The 19074-nt window shown below is 36.5% G+C and overlaps 1 protein-coding gene and 2 long non-coding RNA genes across 11 annotated transcripts; 2 read left to right on the top strand and 1 right to left on the bottom strand.

Moving 5' to 3' along the window:
- The first annotated feature begins 4705 nt into the window (after nt 1-4705).
- LOC127953738 (uncharacterized) lies at nt 4706-5519 on the top strand. Its single transcript, XR_008153326.1, has 2 exons — nt 4706-5056; nt 5172-5519. It is a non-coding gene; the product is annotated as an uncharacterized LOC127953738 (long non-coding RNA).
- A 976-nt stretch (nt 5520-6495) lies between these two features.
- lrrc3cb (leucine rich repeat containing 3Cb) lies at nt 6496-17718 on the top strand. 9 transcript variants are annotated; one of them, XR_008153328.1, is made up of 5 exons: nt 7368-7504; nt 7958-8540; nt 11295-11368; nt 12158-12284; nt 16306-17718. XR_008153328.1 is itself a non-coding variant. In XM_052553018.1 (4 exons), exons 3-4 carry the CDS (start codon nt 12170-12172, stop codon nt 17240-17242), a joined length of 1014 nt encoding a protein of 337 aa, XP_052408978.1. In that variant the 5' UTR covers nt 6496-6544; nt 11295-11368; nt 12158-12169; the 3' UTR covers nt 17243-17718. The 9 variants fall into 9 exon arrangements, 7 of the variants coding, with proteins under 7 accessions (XP_052408978.1, XP_052408985.1, XP_052408984.1 ...); XM_052553018.1 differs by lacking the exons at nt 7368-7504; nt 7958-8540 and adding an exon at nt 6496-6544 and having other exon boundaries at nt 16344-17718; XR_008153329.1 differs by lacking the exon at nt 12158-12284.
- On the bottom strand, nt 10150-11942 carry LOC127953744 (uncharacterized). The gene is made up of 3 exons (XR_008153330.1): nt 11285-11942; nt 11044-11156; nt 10150-10498 (listed from the first exon to the last, which is right to left on the bottom strand). It is a non-coding gene; the product is annotated as an uncharacterized LOC127953744 (long non-coding RNA).
- Nucleotides 17719-19074: the final 1356 nt, after the last annotated feature.

The following is a 19074-nucleotide window of genomic DNA, read 5'->3' as shown; positions in this document are numbered from 1 at the left end:
AACACAGACACCTGTGATCGGCTCTTTTGGGCTTATTTGTGCACTTCTATCACACCCAGTTTACTCATTTAGATCCACATTTAGCCACAAAAGGATTTTTCTAGCTTAGAATTACACTCATATCCTGTGTGATTTTCTTTCTTTCTTTTTCTATGAAAGCGTTGTAATACCGATTGAATACTATTTAGCGCACAATAAGTGCAAACTGTGTATTTTTTTTTAATAAAAATCATCCCTGTATTGTTTTCATTCTTTTCCAGACCTGTGTACTGTTTCTTTATCTCCTCCCTTTTTTTGCATCCTGTATGATATACTTCTACCTGTGGATCCCAGACTCCGCCCCCTCTCTTCTGGCTGCTGGCCCTCTGGAGTCTAAGGGTATTTTTGGGGCCTGGAGAAGTTTTGTCATGCCCTGATATTTGTGCTTTTTTCAGTTTCTTATAAATATCTAAATGGGTAAAGTCTAATATCACTGTAATCAGCACAAACTGGGCTATAATAATATGTGAAATGCATGCATGTACATGATTGTATTTTTGAGAAAAAAAATGTTATGCATGGTTAGTGAAAAACTAAAAATGTTAAGTCACTTGAATAAGGCAATAAAACATACATAAAATTGGTTGCCGGAAAAGTTGAGAACTGGAGCTTGTAGCCTAGAATTTTTCTTTCTAAATTATGTGAAAATCATCTTGTTTACTCATTCACAGAAAACAATATATTGATTTAAATTTTCTAAGACACTTTTTGTTGGTAAAAGTCATATGCGAGTAGGCGTCAACTATCATGAATATCATTGTGATTTACACCTGAGAAGACAAAGGCCTGCATAATGAGCCTCTCATTCAACTGTGCCACTGTGAGGGAGGACTTACAAGAAAGAATGTGAGAACAAAATAAAAGTATATAATTTTATGTTTGTAGTTTATTAAGAATATATTTAATTATCCCACAACATAATTTAATATCCACTTGGGGGAGCAGTTAAACAGTTTATTAGGGACAATCAAAGCTTACTTTCAAACAAATTTTTTGGCATCCTTACTCCAGTCACACAATCCTTCAGAAATCCTTTAACAATCTTATTTTCTACCAAATAAACCCCATTTATTATTATCATCATCATTATTATTTTTATTAATGTTGAAAAGAGCTGAGAATATTTTTCAGGTTTTTTTAGGGGGAATAAATCGAAAGAACTGAATTGTTTTTACATTTGTTAGAGTTATCTCTATTTGTCACATTTATATTATTTACATCAAGCTTTTGAATGGTATAGTATTGTATATTGTTATTGAAACTTCATAATGTTTCACTTGATTATACATTTAGTCAGGAATTATACTTTGGAAAAAGTCTGACTAGTAAAATGTTTACACTTTATGTGAAAACTAGTACAAATAAATAAAAAGAGACTTACTCATGTTTATGATCCCTGTTGAATAAAGTGCTTCATTCTTTTTTCTGAGGAAATCCATTTCTCAAATCCTCAACCACATCACATCTTTTTGGGGTGAATTATGTCTTATTCCTCTCATCGCGAAGCAAACAGTAAAATAAAATAAAAACTTGAAGAACAGTCTCACTGCTTTTTCTTCTGTGTGGGCGTATGCAAGTCGCGCGCTTCAGTTTGAATCTGAATAGCGCGTTCAGCGCGGGGGCGTGGTCACATTAGATATAATGAGCGAAGATATGAAAAATAGACATCGCGTTGTTTTCATATGGATTACTTTATCTCAGAATATTTGTTTTCGGCAGCACTTGTTTAGTTTAAAAGTAGACATTTCAGGCTTTCTATAGATATCTCTCTCATGTCTCTTCGTTGAGTATTCACGGAGTTACAGTTCATTTTAATGACGTGTTTGTACATGACGATCAGCGGAGACAAAGACTGCAGACAGCGCAATTTGTTTGTTATCTTTAATTTATAAGTGCACAAAGGTTCTTTGTTATTATGTCTGTATCCAAAAAAAACTAGACCCTTTACAGATTCGATTGATGTATTGCTCTTATCTGTACGATTAAAACTGAGAGTGTAATTTAAGTTCTTTTCGGGGTTATCAGGAGAAAATGACTCAAAACGCATATATGCGTTAATCGACTCGAAAGGGTTTTAAGGCTACTCCCATCCTCTGTCTGGTCCTTCTGGTGCTCAGCTATAATGGGGGGCGGAGTCTGGTGGGTGTGGCTGGAGGGTTGCTGCTCTCAGCGGGCGGGGACTGTTGCCTTATTTGGCCAGAACTTTTTATCCATGGTAAAGGTTATTTCTTCCTGTCCCATGTCTTTATTTAAGACGATCAAGGTTACAGATACAAAGCCTACCAAAACCTCCAGGGTCATATTTCACTATGAAATCAAGAGGGGAAAAAACTTTTCTTACATTTCACAATTTTTTAAAACTATTTCATACCATTAAAATAAAGTATTATTTTTATTATCATTTAAATTGTGAAGTGTTTGTGTATCACATTGTTGTATTTTTTCTGTTTTTGTTTTAAGGCTATGTGTGTGTGTATGTGTGCACTCAGTATTACAGTAATACGAATAAAATGAGAATCACCTTTTCAGAATAATAGAATTTGCCCAAAAAAGTTAATAATTAAAAAAAATTATATTAATTTATATTCACCTTTGTTATTATGTTTTCATTTTGGTTTTCTTTACATATTATTTCCATTTTAATATACACATAACAACTGATTACTTAATATGAATTACTAATTTCTTAATGGCAGTGTTTGTAGTATTAATAGTTTGAATTTAATTTAATTTTGATAATTTTATTGTGTTTTTATCATTGAGTTTTTTTATGGTTTGTAGTTTTGGTTAACTATAATAGCTCTGCATCACAGTCTTATCTCTGTCTTCTTCTTCTTTTTTAGGAATGGGCTGTTTTGCACTGGCCCACTTACTTAATTTCCTTCCTGTCCTCTAGATATTCTGCAACATCTTCATCTTTCTCATTCTTTATCCTCTACCTCATCCTGTGGTTGTTCGGCATTGGCATGTATGTTTACCTGGTGCCCTTCCTACGTCTTGATCCAGAAGGTGACCTTCTCGTCCCAGCCATAGGGGGCTACATGCTGCTCATTATCATCATGTCCACACTGGCTGCTCGTACACGGCGGCCTCTCATTCTGCTGGGCAGCCTGGTCTTCATGGCCTCTGACCTCACAATTGCACTGACAAAGTTCAATGTCTTTGATGTCGAATACAAAAAGCACATTATTATGACAACATACTACATGGCACAGCTGATGATTGCGCTGGGAGACGTGAAGGCAGCGCTGGAGGAGGATGCTGATGATATCCACAAGTGGAAGAGATCATAAGACTGCTGGTTTAGTGAAAGCTTTTCACAGTTAACACACAATTACTGTGTGCACATGCTTTACTGTACATCCCTAAATATAAGACATATTACACAGTCTGACTTATTAACTACTGTCTAACTTTCACTACAGCCGATGAACTTGGCCTGACAGGCTCTGTGCTGAACTGAACTGATTTGAACTATTATGAGAATTTGGAGCCCCCAAATGTTGAGTAACCCCAGAGTGCAGTCTGGACGATGGGGCGGGGCGACACTTCGAGGCGGAGCGACATGTGTCGCCCCGCCCATATTTGTTTTCCCCGCCTTTGACATTTTCCTCCGAGCCTGCAGGGGGCAGTTTGCGTTGAAACAAACAGAACGGTGGCAACTACAGCAGCAGAGTAATAACGCTATTCCGTTGATTGCTTGAGGTGAGTAAAGGTGGTTGTGTAAATATCTTATAATATGAAATGCGATGTTCGATCATTTATTTATCCATGGTACGTTCAATTTGAATAATTATTGTTAATAATTGTTATAAATTGCTCATTTTATTGTTCTTTGTGGATTGTAACAGTACACTCTGTACATGAGTCTGTACATGGCTTTAGTTCATAGGTTCGATTTTACAGAGGTATGGCATCACATTTGTCAAGTTATTTGAACAGACATGCATGATTTTTGTGTGTATATTATTATTATTATTATTTTTCTTCAGGATGACATGATCAGGAGGTGGTGGTGTTCTGATAGCTTTACTCCGCAAATGTATGTAGCTGTTTGAATGTTGCTACATGAAACATTACTCTGTACTATATCTAGCAATATACCTACCTCTTGACATTTGTTCTTTTAGAGCTCAACCACTGAGGGGAGGAACTTCACCATTCACCATGTCTTCAGGCTTCAGTCCAGCAAAGCAGGTTATTTGTGCACATACATTCATTAAGAACTAATAATTACATATGTGTGTACATGCAGAGGTATTTTAGTTATTACAGCTACATAGTTGTTCAGATGTGAAATTGGTATTATGTACAAGTACTATATTGGTCAGCACTGTGGATTATTTAAAATATAGCTATCAGTTAACATCAGCATCAAATTCATTTAAAAACATTTCAGCTTAATTCATTTTCAGCGAGTTTTTTAAATAACTTCTGTTTGCGATCTAATGTGGATTTTGTTCACCATATAAGACAGAAATATTTATATTCAATGTAAAAGATCTTCATGTGGATCATGCATACAAATATATACAAATATCTCACTGGATTATTACAATTAATGGCAAAATGAATGTGTGGAAATGTAAACTAATATATCCTACTGACACACAACAGCAAAAGATATAAATAATTGTCTTAAAACAGTTTTTTTTTTCAATGTGAAAATACTAACATGCCTAATACTTCTGCACAGTACTGTATATATTAACATTTTATTAGTGTTATTATAAAAGAATGAGTATGCAGTTGTGACAACAATCTATAGAGTTTTTAATGAGAGTTTTAAAGCAAGGTTGTCTGCATTCAGTGTTTATATAATGTTTAATAACTTTTATATACATGTATAAATAAACCTATGTATGTTTTTGATTCAACAGCTTCCACTGGAAATCCTCAGGGAAGTTATTTTGTCGGCGGGTGACTCTGCATATTTGACACTTTCTCTGGTTTGCAGATGGTTTAGGGATGTGCTCCGAAGTTTTTCAGAAAGCGGCAAAGTTTGCTTGGCTAGACCGTAAGATTTCCCCGTTTAATGCTCATTCTCCAATTGAATTTTGTAGTAGAAGGCTGTTAAACTTTTTTTGTATTATTATTATTATCTTTCATGTATTTTGTCTTTACACTATAAGTTGTGGCCAACTGGAAGAATTGTCCTCCTGTCTCCTGACCGGAACGAGTTCAGACGGATGTACAGCATCAGGGAATGCTTGCAGTGCAGAGCCCTTTTCAAGTTTAACCCACCAGGGTACAGAGAAGAGGCCGGCGTGGTGATCTTCTGGGCTTTTGTTTACACAGGATTTTGTTCCAAGGACTGTTTTTTTTTTCTTTTTTGCGGCATGAAACACATTTGTGTGTTAAGTTCATTGAAGGGAAATAGAGAATGGACTGAGATCAACTGGTTTTGATGTATTAATTGATGTCATTTAAAGTTAAACTTTGCAGTGTATAATGTTTTAATAAAAAAGCTATGGAAAACACGTGCATGGCAACAGGTTTCGGTCATTTACATCAGTCTATCATTCTTTAAGGTTTCTCATATTTGATGATAACATCATTTGCTATGCATTGCTCATAATGGATTCTTAATTTAGTTGTGACAGGATTGTGAGGATTAATGAGGTTTTCAGTAATGCAGTTCAGAAAACAAATAACAGAAAGTAACAAGTGTTTTTGGGCAAGTTCTTTAGAACCTGTATAGTTCCTTCCTTGCAAAAAGTAACCATGGATTTATTGTAGTAAAAATATTTGTTGGCATATTAATTACTGTGAGCTGTAATTATAAAAACACCATAGTTTTACTATAGTTACTGTAGCAGAACCATGGTAAATTTTCGTAGGGGCCAAGGGAATGTTCAGAATATTATTGGTGACGTTCAGAGACTGGTGACAATTTGTTACACACACACACACACACACACACACATATATATATATATATACACACACACACACACACACACACACACACACACACACACATATATATATATATATATATATATATAATTTGAATATATAAATCAAGGTACTCCATGACTATCTACATAACCATACTTCGCATAATATTGCCGTGTCATTTTCAAACCAGCGAGTAATGCCGAGGTAGCGTCTACACTACAGCCATTGAGGGAGTAGACCATTTATTTCTATTCTGTTCGTCGTAATCCAAAACTCTTTGTATTTATACGGGATGTTGTGGAAATGCAACAATAAATGCAAAAACACAAAATTTATATTCACTTTTTAATTTATATTAAAAGTTTATTCATCTGAGTGTCTACTTCCGCATTCCAATCCTGCTAATAGCGTCATAATTCTCTATACCAATAAGCTGTAAAATCGTCACTCATCTCTACACCAATAAGCTCATCTTAATCATAAACCAATAACCGCTGATGTGGTGTCGCCCCGCCCCATCGTCCAGACTGCACTCTGGGATACTTGCAAATGTTAAGTGAATGGAATTGTTGTTGTTGCCCTTTTTGCAGAATTTCGTACTAAGGTAGTGAATCTTTTTTTTGTCCAACACACACATTCATCCTCAGATGCTTCACGAACCTTTGCTAGTATAGAGCAGAGATGCGTCTGTCGAATTAAAATAATGCACATTAAGTCACAGTAGTGTTACAGATTTGTGTTTATGGACTGATTCATGGTACTTTCGTTCATGGTAAAGTTGCAGGCAAAAAAAAAAAAAAAATGTCAAAATGTAATTCTGTCAACTTTATGTAATGAATATATTATAGTACAGGCTAAAACATCAAGGAATGTTGTTGTGTTTTTGTGGAATGCAATGGCGTCCAAAAGTCGGAGGACACTTAAAAAAAAAAGAAGAGAGAAATTCTAAAATGTATGTGTTTTTAAAATTATTACCATTGGTAATACATTTTTATAATAGAATTTGTAAAATAACAAAAAAGCAACAAGATTTTACTAGTTTGTGGAAAAAATAGCCTTATGTTTTGGATCTTAATAGACTAAATTATTATGAATATTATATGTTGTTGACAAAAAAACTTCTACACTTCAGTGATATATGAAGGGTGCATAGAGCTGCGTCAAGAAAAATCAACGGTTCTCATAGCGCCATCTGTAGCTTATCTTGCGTTGTGTAGGAAAGGAAAGATTCAGTGCCCCAAAATCACACCAGACCGGCTTTTCCCAAAATCCCACCAGACCTGAGAGGCTTCTCTGCAGTGTAGTCGGTCCTCACGACAGGATTGAACTTGTACCCATTTAATACGTGAATGAAGATTTTGGAAACATCATGCGCCGTTTGGGTAATGAAGAAACAGTCACATTCCGACGCTACGAGGATAGAAGTGAATAAACGACAAAGGGTGAGCACATTTTTAAAGTAAAATTGAAAGAAATAGGCTACATCTCATCAATGTAAACAAAACGTGTTTGTGCGCTTAAAACCACCAGCGTTTATGAAGCGAGTTGTCATCTTTTTTGTCTGGTAAGTATTTACGCCTTTTTTCCATTTTAAGTTCCTAAAATTATTCAAACATTTTTATTGAATATAAAAATTAAAGATAGTATACATATATATATATATATATATATATATATATATATATATATATATATATATATATATATATATATATATATATATATTAGTATTTGTATAGAGATTGGCTGAACCATAACATCAATGGACTGTTAAATAATGATAAACACAACCAAGCAAATATACAAATTAAATGTGTACCAATCGTTTTCTATTATTATTTCTTATCCATCCTGTACATCTGAAAAATACAGACAAGTCTGTGTTGTAAGAAAACCAGTAGTTGCTTGATAAGTGCCCATTTATCCTCAAAATAACTCTGCAATCAGCAAGCATAATGATAGCAGGGTGTCAGTTGTAATGACTCGTTTTCTTCCTGTTTCCTGTTTGTTTTTGGAGTCTTGAGCTGGTGCGCTTTTCCTCCTCCTGATGTTCAGCTTCCTCTGGGAGGGTCATGCTGTGGCCAGCTGCCTTGCTCTCACTGTCATGCTTCTTCTGCACATCTTGGATGTGTGTGTGTCAGAATGCCCAGAGAGCTGCGTCTGCTCAGAGAGTGTCGACGGTGGGCTGATGGTCCGTTGTAGAGACATGAACTTAATTGCGGTGCCACGTGGCCTTCCGAACAACACAAGACATCTATACCTAGACAACAACCTGCTCTTTACTATACCATCTGATTCATTTATAGGGCTCCCACTGCTGTTCAAACTAGATCTTTCCCACAACAGACTGGTGCATCTGGAGCCAGGAGCCTTTAGAGACCAAGCGGGCTCGTTAAGCAGCTTGGACCTTTCTTTTAACCTGCTGGAGACACTGGACCCCGAGGCGTTTGGCGACCTCAGAGCCCAGACTAACCTCTCTCATAACCCGTGGCTGTGTGACTGCCGTCTGCAGCTGGCTATGCCACAGCTGCTCTTAGATCCCTCCTCCCTCGCTGAGGTGGTGTGCAACACTTCTGAACCCGAGGAGCTGGGAGCTCAAGGTATGCCATTCATCCTGGTGGCGACTGATCTTGACTTTTGCGCAACACTCCGGAGGACCACTGACTTTGCTATGCTAGTAACAATGTTTGGCTGGTTTACAATGGTTATATCCTATTTAGTGTACTATATAAGGCACAACCAAGAAGATGCCATCCGCCATCTAGCGTATCTCAAGTCTCTCCCAAACAGACAGGACAGGTCTGGGGAGTCACTGACACGTAACACCTGGTTGTAACGTAAATAAGAAAAAAATTACTGAATCTACTTTAAAACTTTTATTTATAGTGAGAAGATGAAACATAAAATTCTTACATTTTGCTCATTAACTCTTTCCCCGCCAGCATTTAAAAAAAAAAAGTTGCCGGCTAACACCAGAATAAAAATTTGATGGCCTACCGTATATTTTGTTGTATGAATATTTGAATATGCAATAAACCAAAATAAAGATCAAAGCCTCTACTTTTAAACAAAAAATCTGTTTTATTCTATCTTAAAGCATTCTTTTTTATCAACACTTGATATAGGTTTCATAAAAATTTATAATTTTGAGCAAAAAGGTGAAAACATGAAAAGCCGTAAAAACTCTTCAATGGCGGGGAAGCACTGTCTTCTAAATGACGAGATAACTCGTCAATGGTGGGGAAAGAGTTAAAAGGACAGTTCACCCAAAAATGAAAATTCTGTCATTCATTAATCAGCCTCATGTCCTTACAAATTCCTAAGACCTTCGTTTATCTTCAGAACACAAATTAAGATATTTTTGATGAAATCCAGGAGCTTTCTGAGCCTCTATAGACAGCAAAGCAGCTGACACATTCAAGGCCCAGAGAGGTAGTAAGGACATCTTTAAAATAGTCCATGTGACATCAGTGGTTCATTCTTAAATTTATGAGAGAATATTTTTTTTGCCAGGTTCTACAGCAGAACACCAGCTCCTGCGTCAGGTACTTCCATGAACATGCAAAGACTGACAGAGAAGAAGTTGTTGAATAAAGTCATTATTTTTCTTGTCTTTGCGCACAAAAAGTATTCTCATAGCTTCATAAAATTACTGTTGAACCACTTATGTCACATGGACTATTTTAATGATGTCATTATTACTACCTACTACTACCTAGTTGCGTTGCAGAAAGCTCTCGGATTTCATCAAAAATACCAAAACACCAAAATATTCAAGACTCATCCTGCAATACACAGATATCATAAACTCTCAAGAATGAAAATCCAGTTTATGGCTTCATGTTAAAAAGGGAAAATCTCTTTGATATCCTGACAACCATAAAAAAAAAAAATAGAATAATCAGTAAAAAAAAAAAAATATTTTATGGCATAGTGCAACATGCATTGAGAACTGAGAATGCGACTAAGAATGTTTGTTCATTCTTGATATTTTGATACTTTGGTAACCATTTCTTAAGGAAAAAGGACAAACTGAAAAAGTCAAGTAAATCTTTATATGAGTGAAAATGCTTTTCTCAAAGGCTTTCTTGGGTTAAAGAATGTGCCTTTCAAAACAGAAAACACATGTTGTACATATATTAGATGCTGAGTTTTTGATTTTGTTTCTCTTGTACAACTTAGACTTCAATAACCCTGCTTGGGAGTATTTATATCATAGTGTATCTGATTGAAATAAATAGAAATACTGATCTGGGCTTGGGCTCAGTACTTCTAAGAAGAGCAGCGAAAGTTGAATTTAGATTACATTCAATAACTACATCACATTTGCAATCAGGACTCGAACTCTCTAACACAGCAGGAGGAAGTGTTTCTCTGTGTTCCCCTGAGAGGAAGCCCGGAGACTTTTGGAGATGCAGATATGTGTTGGAGGGCAACACTTGACTGAGCTTGAGCACTTCAGATGTCAGCAACATTTTCTTTGTGCTTGTTGTTTAGGCCTTTTAGGCAGGACAGGCACCAACACCTGCTCCCCATGCAGGGCCGTAGCCTCCAGCACCTGAGCGAACAAATACAAAAATCACAGTTTAAACATGCAAACAGAAAATGATATGTAAGAGCTCACTTCAGCACCTGGTGTTCAGGGTGAATGCACGCTTCAACATCGAATTTGCCTCTTCTTGCTCATGTACAGATAAATACATACAAAATATGCCAAAATACCCGTCTCGGAGAGTATCCTCAAAAAACCTTGGTTAAGTGAAAGTAAACAGTGGAGTAAGAAATATCATTATAATGGATGATGCATTGATGTTGACATTATAGTTCATTTACAGTATGTAAGTGAGTATAGCAAAATAAACAGTTGTTTATGTTGACAACTGTGACATATTATACCCAAAAATTACTACCAGTAAAATTAATTAAAACAAATGTGTACCAAAAATTTCATAGACACTTTCACCTGACTATAAGTTTAGCTTAAGTGTTTTTTCTTTTAACTGCTAATGAGACCTTTTCACACCACAGACTGAACAAAATTAAGCATTGCTTGGTAATTGCTCAACAAAGTATTGATGGTTGTGTAAATATTGTCATACTAACCATTGTCACAATTGGTCAGGCTCATCACCCACATCGCACTCCCTCACTCATCACCAGCACATGTTCACAATCCAATCATTTAATCACCAGCACCAGCTCTCTATTCAGTCATCCTTTCCCCAGCACATAAAAACACACACCTCAGTCAGCAACTTGTCCATTTTCATAGCTGCACATTGGAAATCTTCCTGTTATGAGCTACTATCATTAATGCGCTACTAATTTGCTCCTCTAAACCTACCTTTTGTCAGCACGGTCATCCTAGACTCCTGTGTTCCTCCAGCGATCCCTCCTTCAAGGTCTCCTCTTCTGCATTTACCCAGAGGTATGTGCAACTTCCTCCACCCTGGTCACCCCACCGGCAGTACTGAGCAAGCCCATATCAAATCGGTCATCACCCTGCTCAATGCATCCTCTGGTTTCTTACCCCTGCATCTCTCCTGATTTGCACATATATCCATTTAAAAAAAACGTAACGACTTCAAACTTCTGTTGCCGATTCTGTGTGTTACAACCCTTGTCTGATGTTTTGGTTGATAGCCACCCATTACGTACCTTTCTATCAAAGTTCTGACATTTGTTCTTGTAACTTTATTACCATATTCTAAACTATAGCAAAATGTGAGAAATGTTGAAGGTGTGTGGGGTGTTTTTTTTTTTTTTTTTTTTTTTAAATAATGGAGACTATGCTATTTTACATTTAGTTGTTTTCTGTACCTGGACACCTAAACTTGGGAAGAAAAAAAAAAGTAAACATTGTGTGAATGGCACAAATAAATAGAGTGAACATATAAAAAAATTTTTTTTTAGATCTACATCATCCTGATTTTTTTTTTACATCCGAAACCTGCTCTGCTCAGTATGATACATCGGTTTGTAGGAGAAAAGATGCCCTTTTTGACAATTTGTTGCTCATGCATTTTCTTTTTAAACTGTGACATGTTGGCATCTTACCTCGTTTTTCTTTTTGTTTCATATCTGACATATGTTTAGAAACATAAAACTTGAAATTCCTCCCACTATTGAAAGTGATTAAAACTTCCCACTAATAAAACTGTAAAAAATAAAATTGAAAATTTAGTTACTTGTTCATTTTGTATTTTTTTTTTTTTAGGCATGCAAATATATGTGCCGTTTAATCAAATCATTGACTGCTGAACACTGGGTTAGGGCCTTACATGTACAGCATCCCCTGAAACAGCACATGAAGAAAACTGGTTACAAGCCGTCTCCAGAAACCGGTATGAGAATCACTGCATTACAGAAATTGAGTCAAACCAACCTATTGCTGAGGAAGGTCAAGGCCATAAAGAAACATCAGAAAATTAATTTATAGCAATGTTGCAGATTTTACCCTTTTTAAAACATTTTTCTCTCATAACATAAACCTTCATTGTAACATTGCTAAACCGTATTATGTCTATTTATGAATACATTATCCTACTGTACCATATTTGATAGACAAATGAGAGGCCTATACATAATCAGCATGACCAAAATTTGCTAACTATCTACTTTTCTGTGCTCTGATAGTTCATGCATTTTTATCTTTTTTTTTTAGAAGTCTTTTAGTTGTGAAATCTAATGGAAAAATATTTTAATAAAGTAAAAATGTTAAGGTCAACATTGACAACAGGGTATTTTTTAAGGTTTATTGGTCTTATCTCTCAGGTTGGCCATTTAATTATTCTGAGGTAGCCTGTTGAACTGATTTTCTAAAAGAGGTCACAGCTAAAAAAAAATCTTTAAAAGTGTACAGAAGATCTTAAAAGCAAATGATGCGACCTGTTTTAGAGAATATGGATGTTTCATTTTCAACATTCCATTCTGTCTAGTCAAGTTGAGTATGAAAGTTTTCACTTACAGCAGATGCTGACGTCTCTAAGACCGGAAGCCTAAAAGCGAAAGTAAACGGGGCACGCATTGATGAAATTCATCCGCTATATTATGCAGTGAGACAATTAATTTGAAAACACTAAACTTATACTAAATAACTCAATAACAAAAAAGAAAAATTAAATTTGGGGCAACATCAGCTGGATGAAAGGCTCTTTTGGAGATCTTTACAGTGTTCTGCGAATTTCAAACAAGAGTGTAAGTGAAAATCTATACAATGTGTGTTAAAAACATTTAACATCTAAGTTAGACTAGAGTCTTAAGGTCTTTGCAAACCGAGTCAAATTTTCACATGCTTTTTTCCGTTTTTTCCTACTCACCATCTTTTCCTATCAAAATGCATGCTAGGGATGCGAAAACGCAGAAAAACGAACCTGGGGACGGATTCACGAAAATCTTCTTGAGAAATAAATTAAAGGGGGGATGAAATGCTCATTTTCACTCAATATCCTGTTAATCTTGAGTACCTAGAGTAGTACTGGATCCTTAATAACTCCAAAAAGTCTTTAGTTTTATTATATTCATAAGAGAAAGATAGTCTGTACCGATTTTTCCCAGAAAAACACGAGCGCCTGGAGGCGTGACGTGTGGGCGGAGCTAAAGAATCACGAGCGCCAGTAGGCTTTTGCGTCGAGAGCGTTTGGAAGCTGTGACATTACCCAGAGCCGTTGAAAAACATATTTAACGGCTCTGACATTACCTTGAGGAAAAAACCATCCAAAATAAACCATGGCTAACAGTCAGATTCAGCCGTTTATTTATGATCCAAAATCAGATCCAGAGGCTGGAACTGAACAAGAGCAGCAGCAGCAACGACTCGCTCCGAGCGGAGCTCGAACCCGGGTCTCCGATGTGAGGGGACGCACTAACAAGGAGGCAGAGATATTTTAAGCAGTTTTACTCACCGCCTGCGGTTCCAACACACGATCGTGACCATTTTTCATTGGGATTGCATCATCCTTAAGAAATAAATGATACGCAAATCCCGCGTCAAACTGGGTCTTGTTTGTAAAACAAGCATCTTCGAAATGCAGGGAACAAACACAAACACTTGCACAACTCTGTTGATGCTCTGTAAAAATAAACTCCATCCACTGGTCCCTTAATGCTGTTTTTTCTTTGGTAATCTGTGCAGGGTTGTCTTGCCCTGGCAACCAAAAACACACTTCTTTTGTGACATTTCGCGACGCTCTCGCTCTGATCAGTGAAGTCTGTTGTGCTCTCAGTGCTCTGCTATACGGGAGCGCGCACTTTTCCGGCAGAAGTGCCTCAGGACCCATATAAGGAAATTCCGCTCCATCTGACGTCACACAGAGCCATACTCGAAAAAAACTTTCTGAAACTTGTGACAAACCAGAAGGAGTATTTTTGGAACAGAAATACTCCTTCAAATGTACAACTTAATTTTTGAAACTTTGTCCATGTTTAGCATGGGAATCCAACTCTTTAACAGTGTAAAAAAACTCAGTATGCATGAAATAGCATTTCACCCCCCCTTTAAGAAATTTCTTAAGATAAATTCCACGAAGTTGGTAAGAATGTTTTTCAGTGCAATTCTTGAAAAATTAAGTTCTCAAATATATTCTTAAGAACATCTTAATTTTTTTCTTAAGAAGACAAAATTTGAATGAATACATGACGCGCTACTAAACTCACACGATTGTCTCATTGCGCTTCCAGTAGATTACCCTAATAATAAGCACACACCATAGACAATTTTGTTGCGACTTTGACTGGAGCTCAGCTTCACGTTTTTAATGCTGCCCTTTTTTGAACAGTTACTTTTAAAATAGTCTGTCTCAAGCTGCAACGATAGGTTTCATTCATTTTGTGCTGTTTTTGCGCTCTCATCTGAGTGAACGCTTGGGGAGAGTGGGGTGATTTGTGCCGGGGGGGGGGGGAAGTAGTTCCACCCCTTGTTTCTGGAAAACCATTGAAGAAATTGGTCATGTGACCACATAATTTTAAAAAGCCATCCATTTTACTCATCCTCCAAAGAAGAGAGACACATGAGATGAGAGGTATTTCACATTTTAGCTCCAAAAACTTTTTTTTTGTCCTTTCAAAGTAAAATTTCTATGATCAAGGTTTTTTGATTGTAGCGTCAGAACAATTCTAGAAAAGTTTGAAAACATTTCACACGTGTTTTAGTGCTTTACCAGGCTACGCAATGTGTCTATTTAACGCGTTTAACTCAAATTAACGCGTTCAATTAAAGCTCCCTATCTGACTCGTTTTAGAGTTGGTAACAAGTTCTGAAGTCCGCAAAAAGCAGCGTCATACACAGACTAAACAGGAGCGATCGTGTTTACATGAACCCTTATGTCATCGCTGTCCCTTTAGAAAACTCGTGCACATAGTCCTTCTCCTATAGTATTACATGTAGTTGTTGTTGTAACGCTTACATATAACAATTAATTAAAAAATAACCCAATACATTGATTAAATAATAATTATTGTTTGGGATTTAAGACAAGTCTGGGGCTGGCCTAAATGTAAGAAGTTATTTACGATGATTTTTAAGAAGATTCTTTTCAAGAATTTGAATTCTTCTTAGGTTTTGTCTTAAGAACAATCTTAAGAAAAAAGATAAAAACATTCTAAATAAGATTTTTTTTTGAGGAATACAAAATATCCTTATCTTTTTTCTTAAGTTAGAAAATAAGAAGAAATTGGCAGTTAAGAATTTTATTCTTAATGTTTCGTTTTTTTATGACGTACGAAAGTTTGGGAAGCAGTGTGTAAACATGATTGTGCAAAAATTTCCGATGAAAATATAAGAATAAGACTCTGACTTAGATATGTTAAATGTTTGTAACACACTTGATCGAGTATAGTCTGTGCCATCCACATACATTCTGACTGCTTACTGCAAAAAAGAAGAAAAGAAAAAGAAAACCACACACCTAAGTGGAATCTTCATTTAGCCTAAATTCAACTTTATTTTCACTATTTCTGGCATGATGAAATCCCTTTAAAGCTTATTCCATGTGCAGTCCACTTACACATAATAGCCTTTTGCACATAATGTATATATTTTACACAATGTAGCACAAATGTTAATTAGACACATACATCATATGAACTGCAACACTAAACATCTACCAAGTGTTTAGAAGAAGAAAAAAAAAAACCCAGCTTACTCTAGATTACCATTCATTATTTTGATTTTCTTAAAGTTTTCTTGAACACTTTCTTAAAAGGTTCCATGGATGTTCTTCATGGAAAGATGCCTATAAATGACTTTTATTTTTTAAGAGTGAATAACAGAGAGTAAATGTTCCAGCCTATCTGCTATAGGTTATAATTCTTGGTTAATTATGTAATATAAAGCATAATATACTCAATATATGGTTTCTTTTGTAGAATTTAAAAGTTTTTCTTCTGTATACCCACAAAACCAGAAGAAACCAATATGGGAGATGAAAGACCAGTAACAAAGCTCAATGTCTCCACCACTAAGGACGAGGAGGAAATACTTGCAGCTAATGGTTATCAGCTCATCAATTCTGACCTCAATGAAGGAACTGGTAAAAACCGGGTCTTTCTTTGGTACAAGAAAGAGTGTGGCTTGAAACCTGTGACCAGGATCCAGTTTTCATTCAGTGAGCAAATGAAATCTGGTCTGGCTGATGCTGGGTATGAGCTGGTGGACAAGGATCTGAACGCAGGAGCTGGCGGAGATTTCATCTTTCTTTGGTACTTCTACGGCAGCACTGAATCTGACATTCCCATTATGAACCTCGAGGTAACTAAAGATGCCGAAGAAGAACCTGCTCTCCTGAAAGATGGCTGGGAGAGACTGGGCTGTGATCTGAACCGTAGAGCAAGAGGAAAGTTCATCTACCTGTGGGTGAAGAGAGAGAAGCCGAGCTACATCTGTGAGATCACAGCGACTATTGACTTCTCTTGTGACAGGTACATGTTTGAGCAGGGCTTCACTCGTGTGGATGAAGACACCAACCGTGACGCTTGTGGAAACTACGTCTTCCTCTGGTATCGCCGCACAACTGATAAGAGCAAGGCTCTCACTGCTCTAAACGTATCCACCTCCCCCCAGGAGCAGGCAAAGCTGCAGGCTTCAGGCTTCAATATGGTTGTTGCGGATCTCAGTGTAGGAGCTGGTGGAAAATATATCCATGCATGGTACAGGAAAGAAAGACGTGAATCACAGATCCAAGCTATGGTTCTACTGATCAATCCTGATGCCTGGAAGGAGTATCAGAAAGCTGGCATCAGCTTTGTTGAAAAAAATCTGAATGAGGGCAACAAGGGTTTGAAAATGCACATAGCATACAAGTGAAGGATGTTAGGATTCTTTGGTACTTGATAGGTACTTGATATTAATAAATAAGCTTCCACATAAATTAAATCAGTACATTGATGGTTAAAGAAGATGACATGAAAATGTAAATGGCACAAACAAAACACAAACTCAAAAGCTAAAAAGGAACGGTAGATGAACAATTCATAAATTCTTAAAGTTATGCCCAATAAGCACTTGACCCCAGCTTGCTTCATATTCACTCCTTTATTGAGACTACTGTAAGTAGCTTTGGATAAGAAAACTTTTACTAAATAAAAAAATGTGCTCATTGTGTCCATGAGGTGGCAGAGCAGCTCCCCACAGAGCAGCTCTGTTATATTATGACCATGGACTGTTGTAAAACATTGTTTCATTTTTGCATTTTCTTTTTCTTTGACTGTTTGTCACTCTTGTGGAAGTTTTTCTAGTGGAAAGCATGCATTTGCAATAAAGCCAACTTTAGCTACAACAAATGCTTTGGTGAGATTTTTACATGTGTGTACCTGTCTTTGGGATATATCTGTCACAGTGTGTCTGGTGTGTGTATCACTGGGTGTCCACTAGAGGTCTCACTTCCCCACTGTTCATTGTTTTCAGCTGTTTCCACTTTCATCGTTTGTACGTGTCTTTAAATACCTGGGTTGTTTCTGTCCTTGTTACGGAGTCCTTGTTTTATGTCTTAGCGTTATTCATGTCCGTCATACTCTTGCCCTTGTCTTGTCTTGTCTTGCTTTGCCTTGCCCTGTGTTCGTGTCCTGTTAATGTTTTGTTTGGATATTCTGGTTTTGCTTGACTACCCGTTTGGATTACCCTTATTAAATACTTCACACCTGCATTTGGTTCTCTCGCCTCGTTCCTGTAACGCCGTACGTGACAATATCTAGTGATATGCATGCACACTACAAAAGAAACTATAGTGATTTATAAATCTGAATGAATCCAAAGGCTTTCTAGCCTTCTTGGATGTACATTACAGAAAAGGTCTTGTATATGACATTATTATTAGGAAACTAAAGCTTTTCTTTAAATAATAACAAAAAAAAACTGATCTGGGCTTAGGTTAAAAAATAAAGGCAGCTATGAATATTACTCATATAAGACGTGAAAGTTAGATTGAAATTACACCTAATAACTACATCACCCTGCAATCCAGACTCTTCACATATAACTAGAGGAAATGTTTCCCTCTGTTCCCCTGAAAGGCACAGATATCTGGTGAAGGGCGACGTTTGACTGAGCTTGAGCTCTTCAGACGTGACTGTCATCTTTTATCACTGTTATTCTGGCCTGGTAGACATGACAGAGCAACACCTGCTCCCCATGAGTGGCATTTGCCAATAATATTACAGTCTGAATATGCTTTTCAAGGTCTTCAGGATTTTTAGTCCCAGTAGCTATTCTTTGTATGGAGCTGAATAATTAAGGGACATTCTGTTTAATTTACAGTCTTTTTCTTTACTGATCTAATGGTCAGATGTTTTAGAGATGCACTAAATGAATCCATTATATTGAGTTGCTAAATGAGGTATCCAGTGTCAGGCATTTTAAATGTACATGCATATATAGTTCAGCTTCTGTATTTGTTTAAAAATGTTTTTAGGAAGTGATATATTTTAATAAATTTATCAGCACTGAATTCCGGATATTATATTTTTTTAACATCTGAAACCTGCTGTGCTCAGTAGCATGTGGCAGATCAGATGACAATTTACTGTATTGTTAAGAACTTTTCATCAGAACCTGATGTTGTTGTTATTTCTTGTAAAAAAGAAAAATTATGTCATCTGTATACAGTATTTCCCACAAAAAATTGTATGTGGCTGATTTAA

This window comes from Carassius gibelio, chromosome B3 (assembly GCF_023724105.1).
Source record: "Carassius gibelio isolate Cgi1373 ecotype wild population from Czech Republic chromosome B3, carGib1.2-hapl.c, whole genome shotgun sequence".
In the NCBI taxonomy this organism is placed as follows: Eukaryota; Metazoa; Chordata; class Actinopteri; order Cypriniformes; family Cyprinidae; genus Carassius; species Carassius gibelio.
This window is presented reverse-complemented; position numbering and strand designations above follow the sequence as displayed.

Bases quoted from the DNA above. Each gene is read 5' to 3' on its own strand.
- lrrc3cb (XM_052553018.1), top strand. From the start codon at position 12,170: ATGTGCCGTTTAATCAAATCATTGACTGCTGAACACTGGGTTAGGGCC. The intron at 12,285-16,343 runs GTATGAGAATCA...CCACAAAACCAG, and splicing joins CAAGCCGTCTCCAGAAACCG to AAGAAACCAATATGGGAGAT.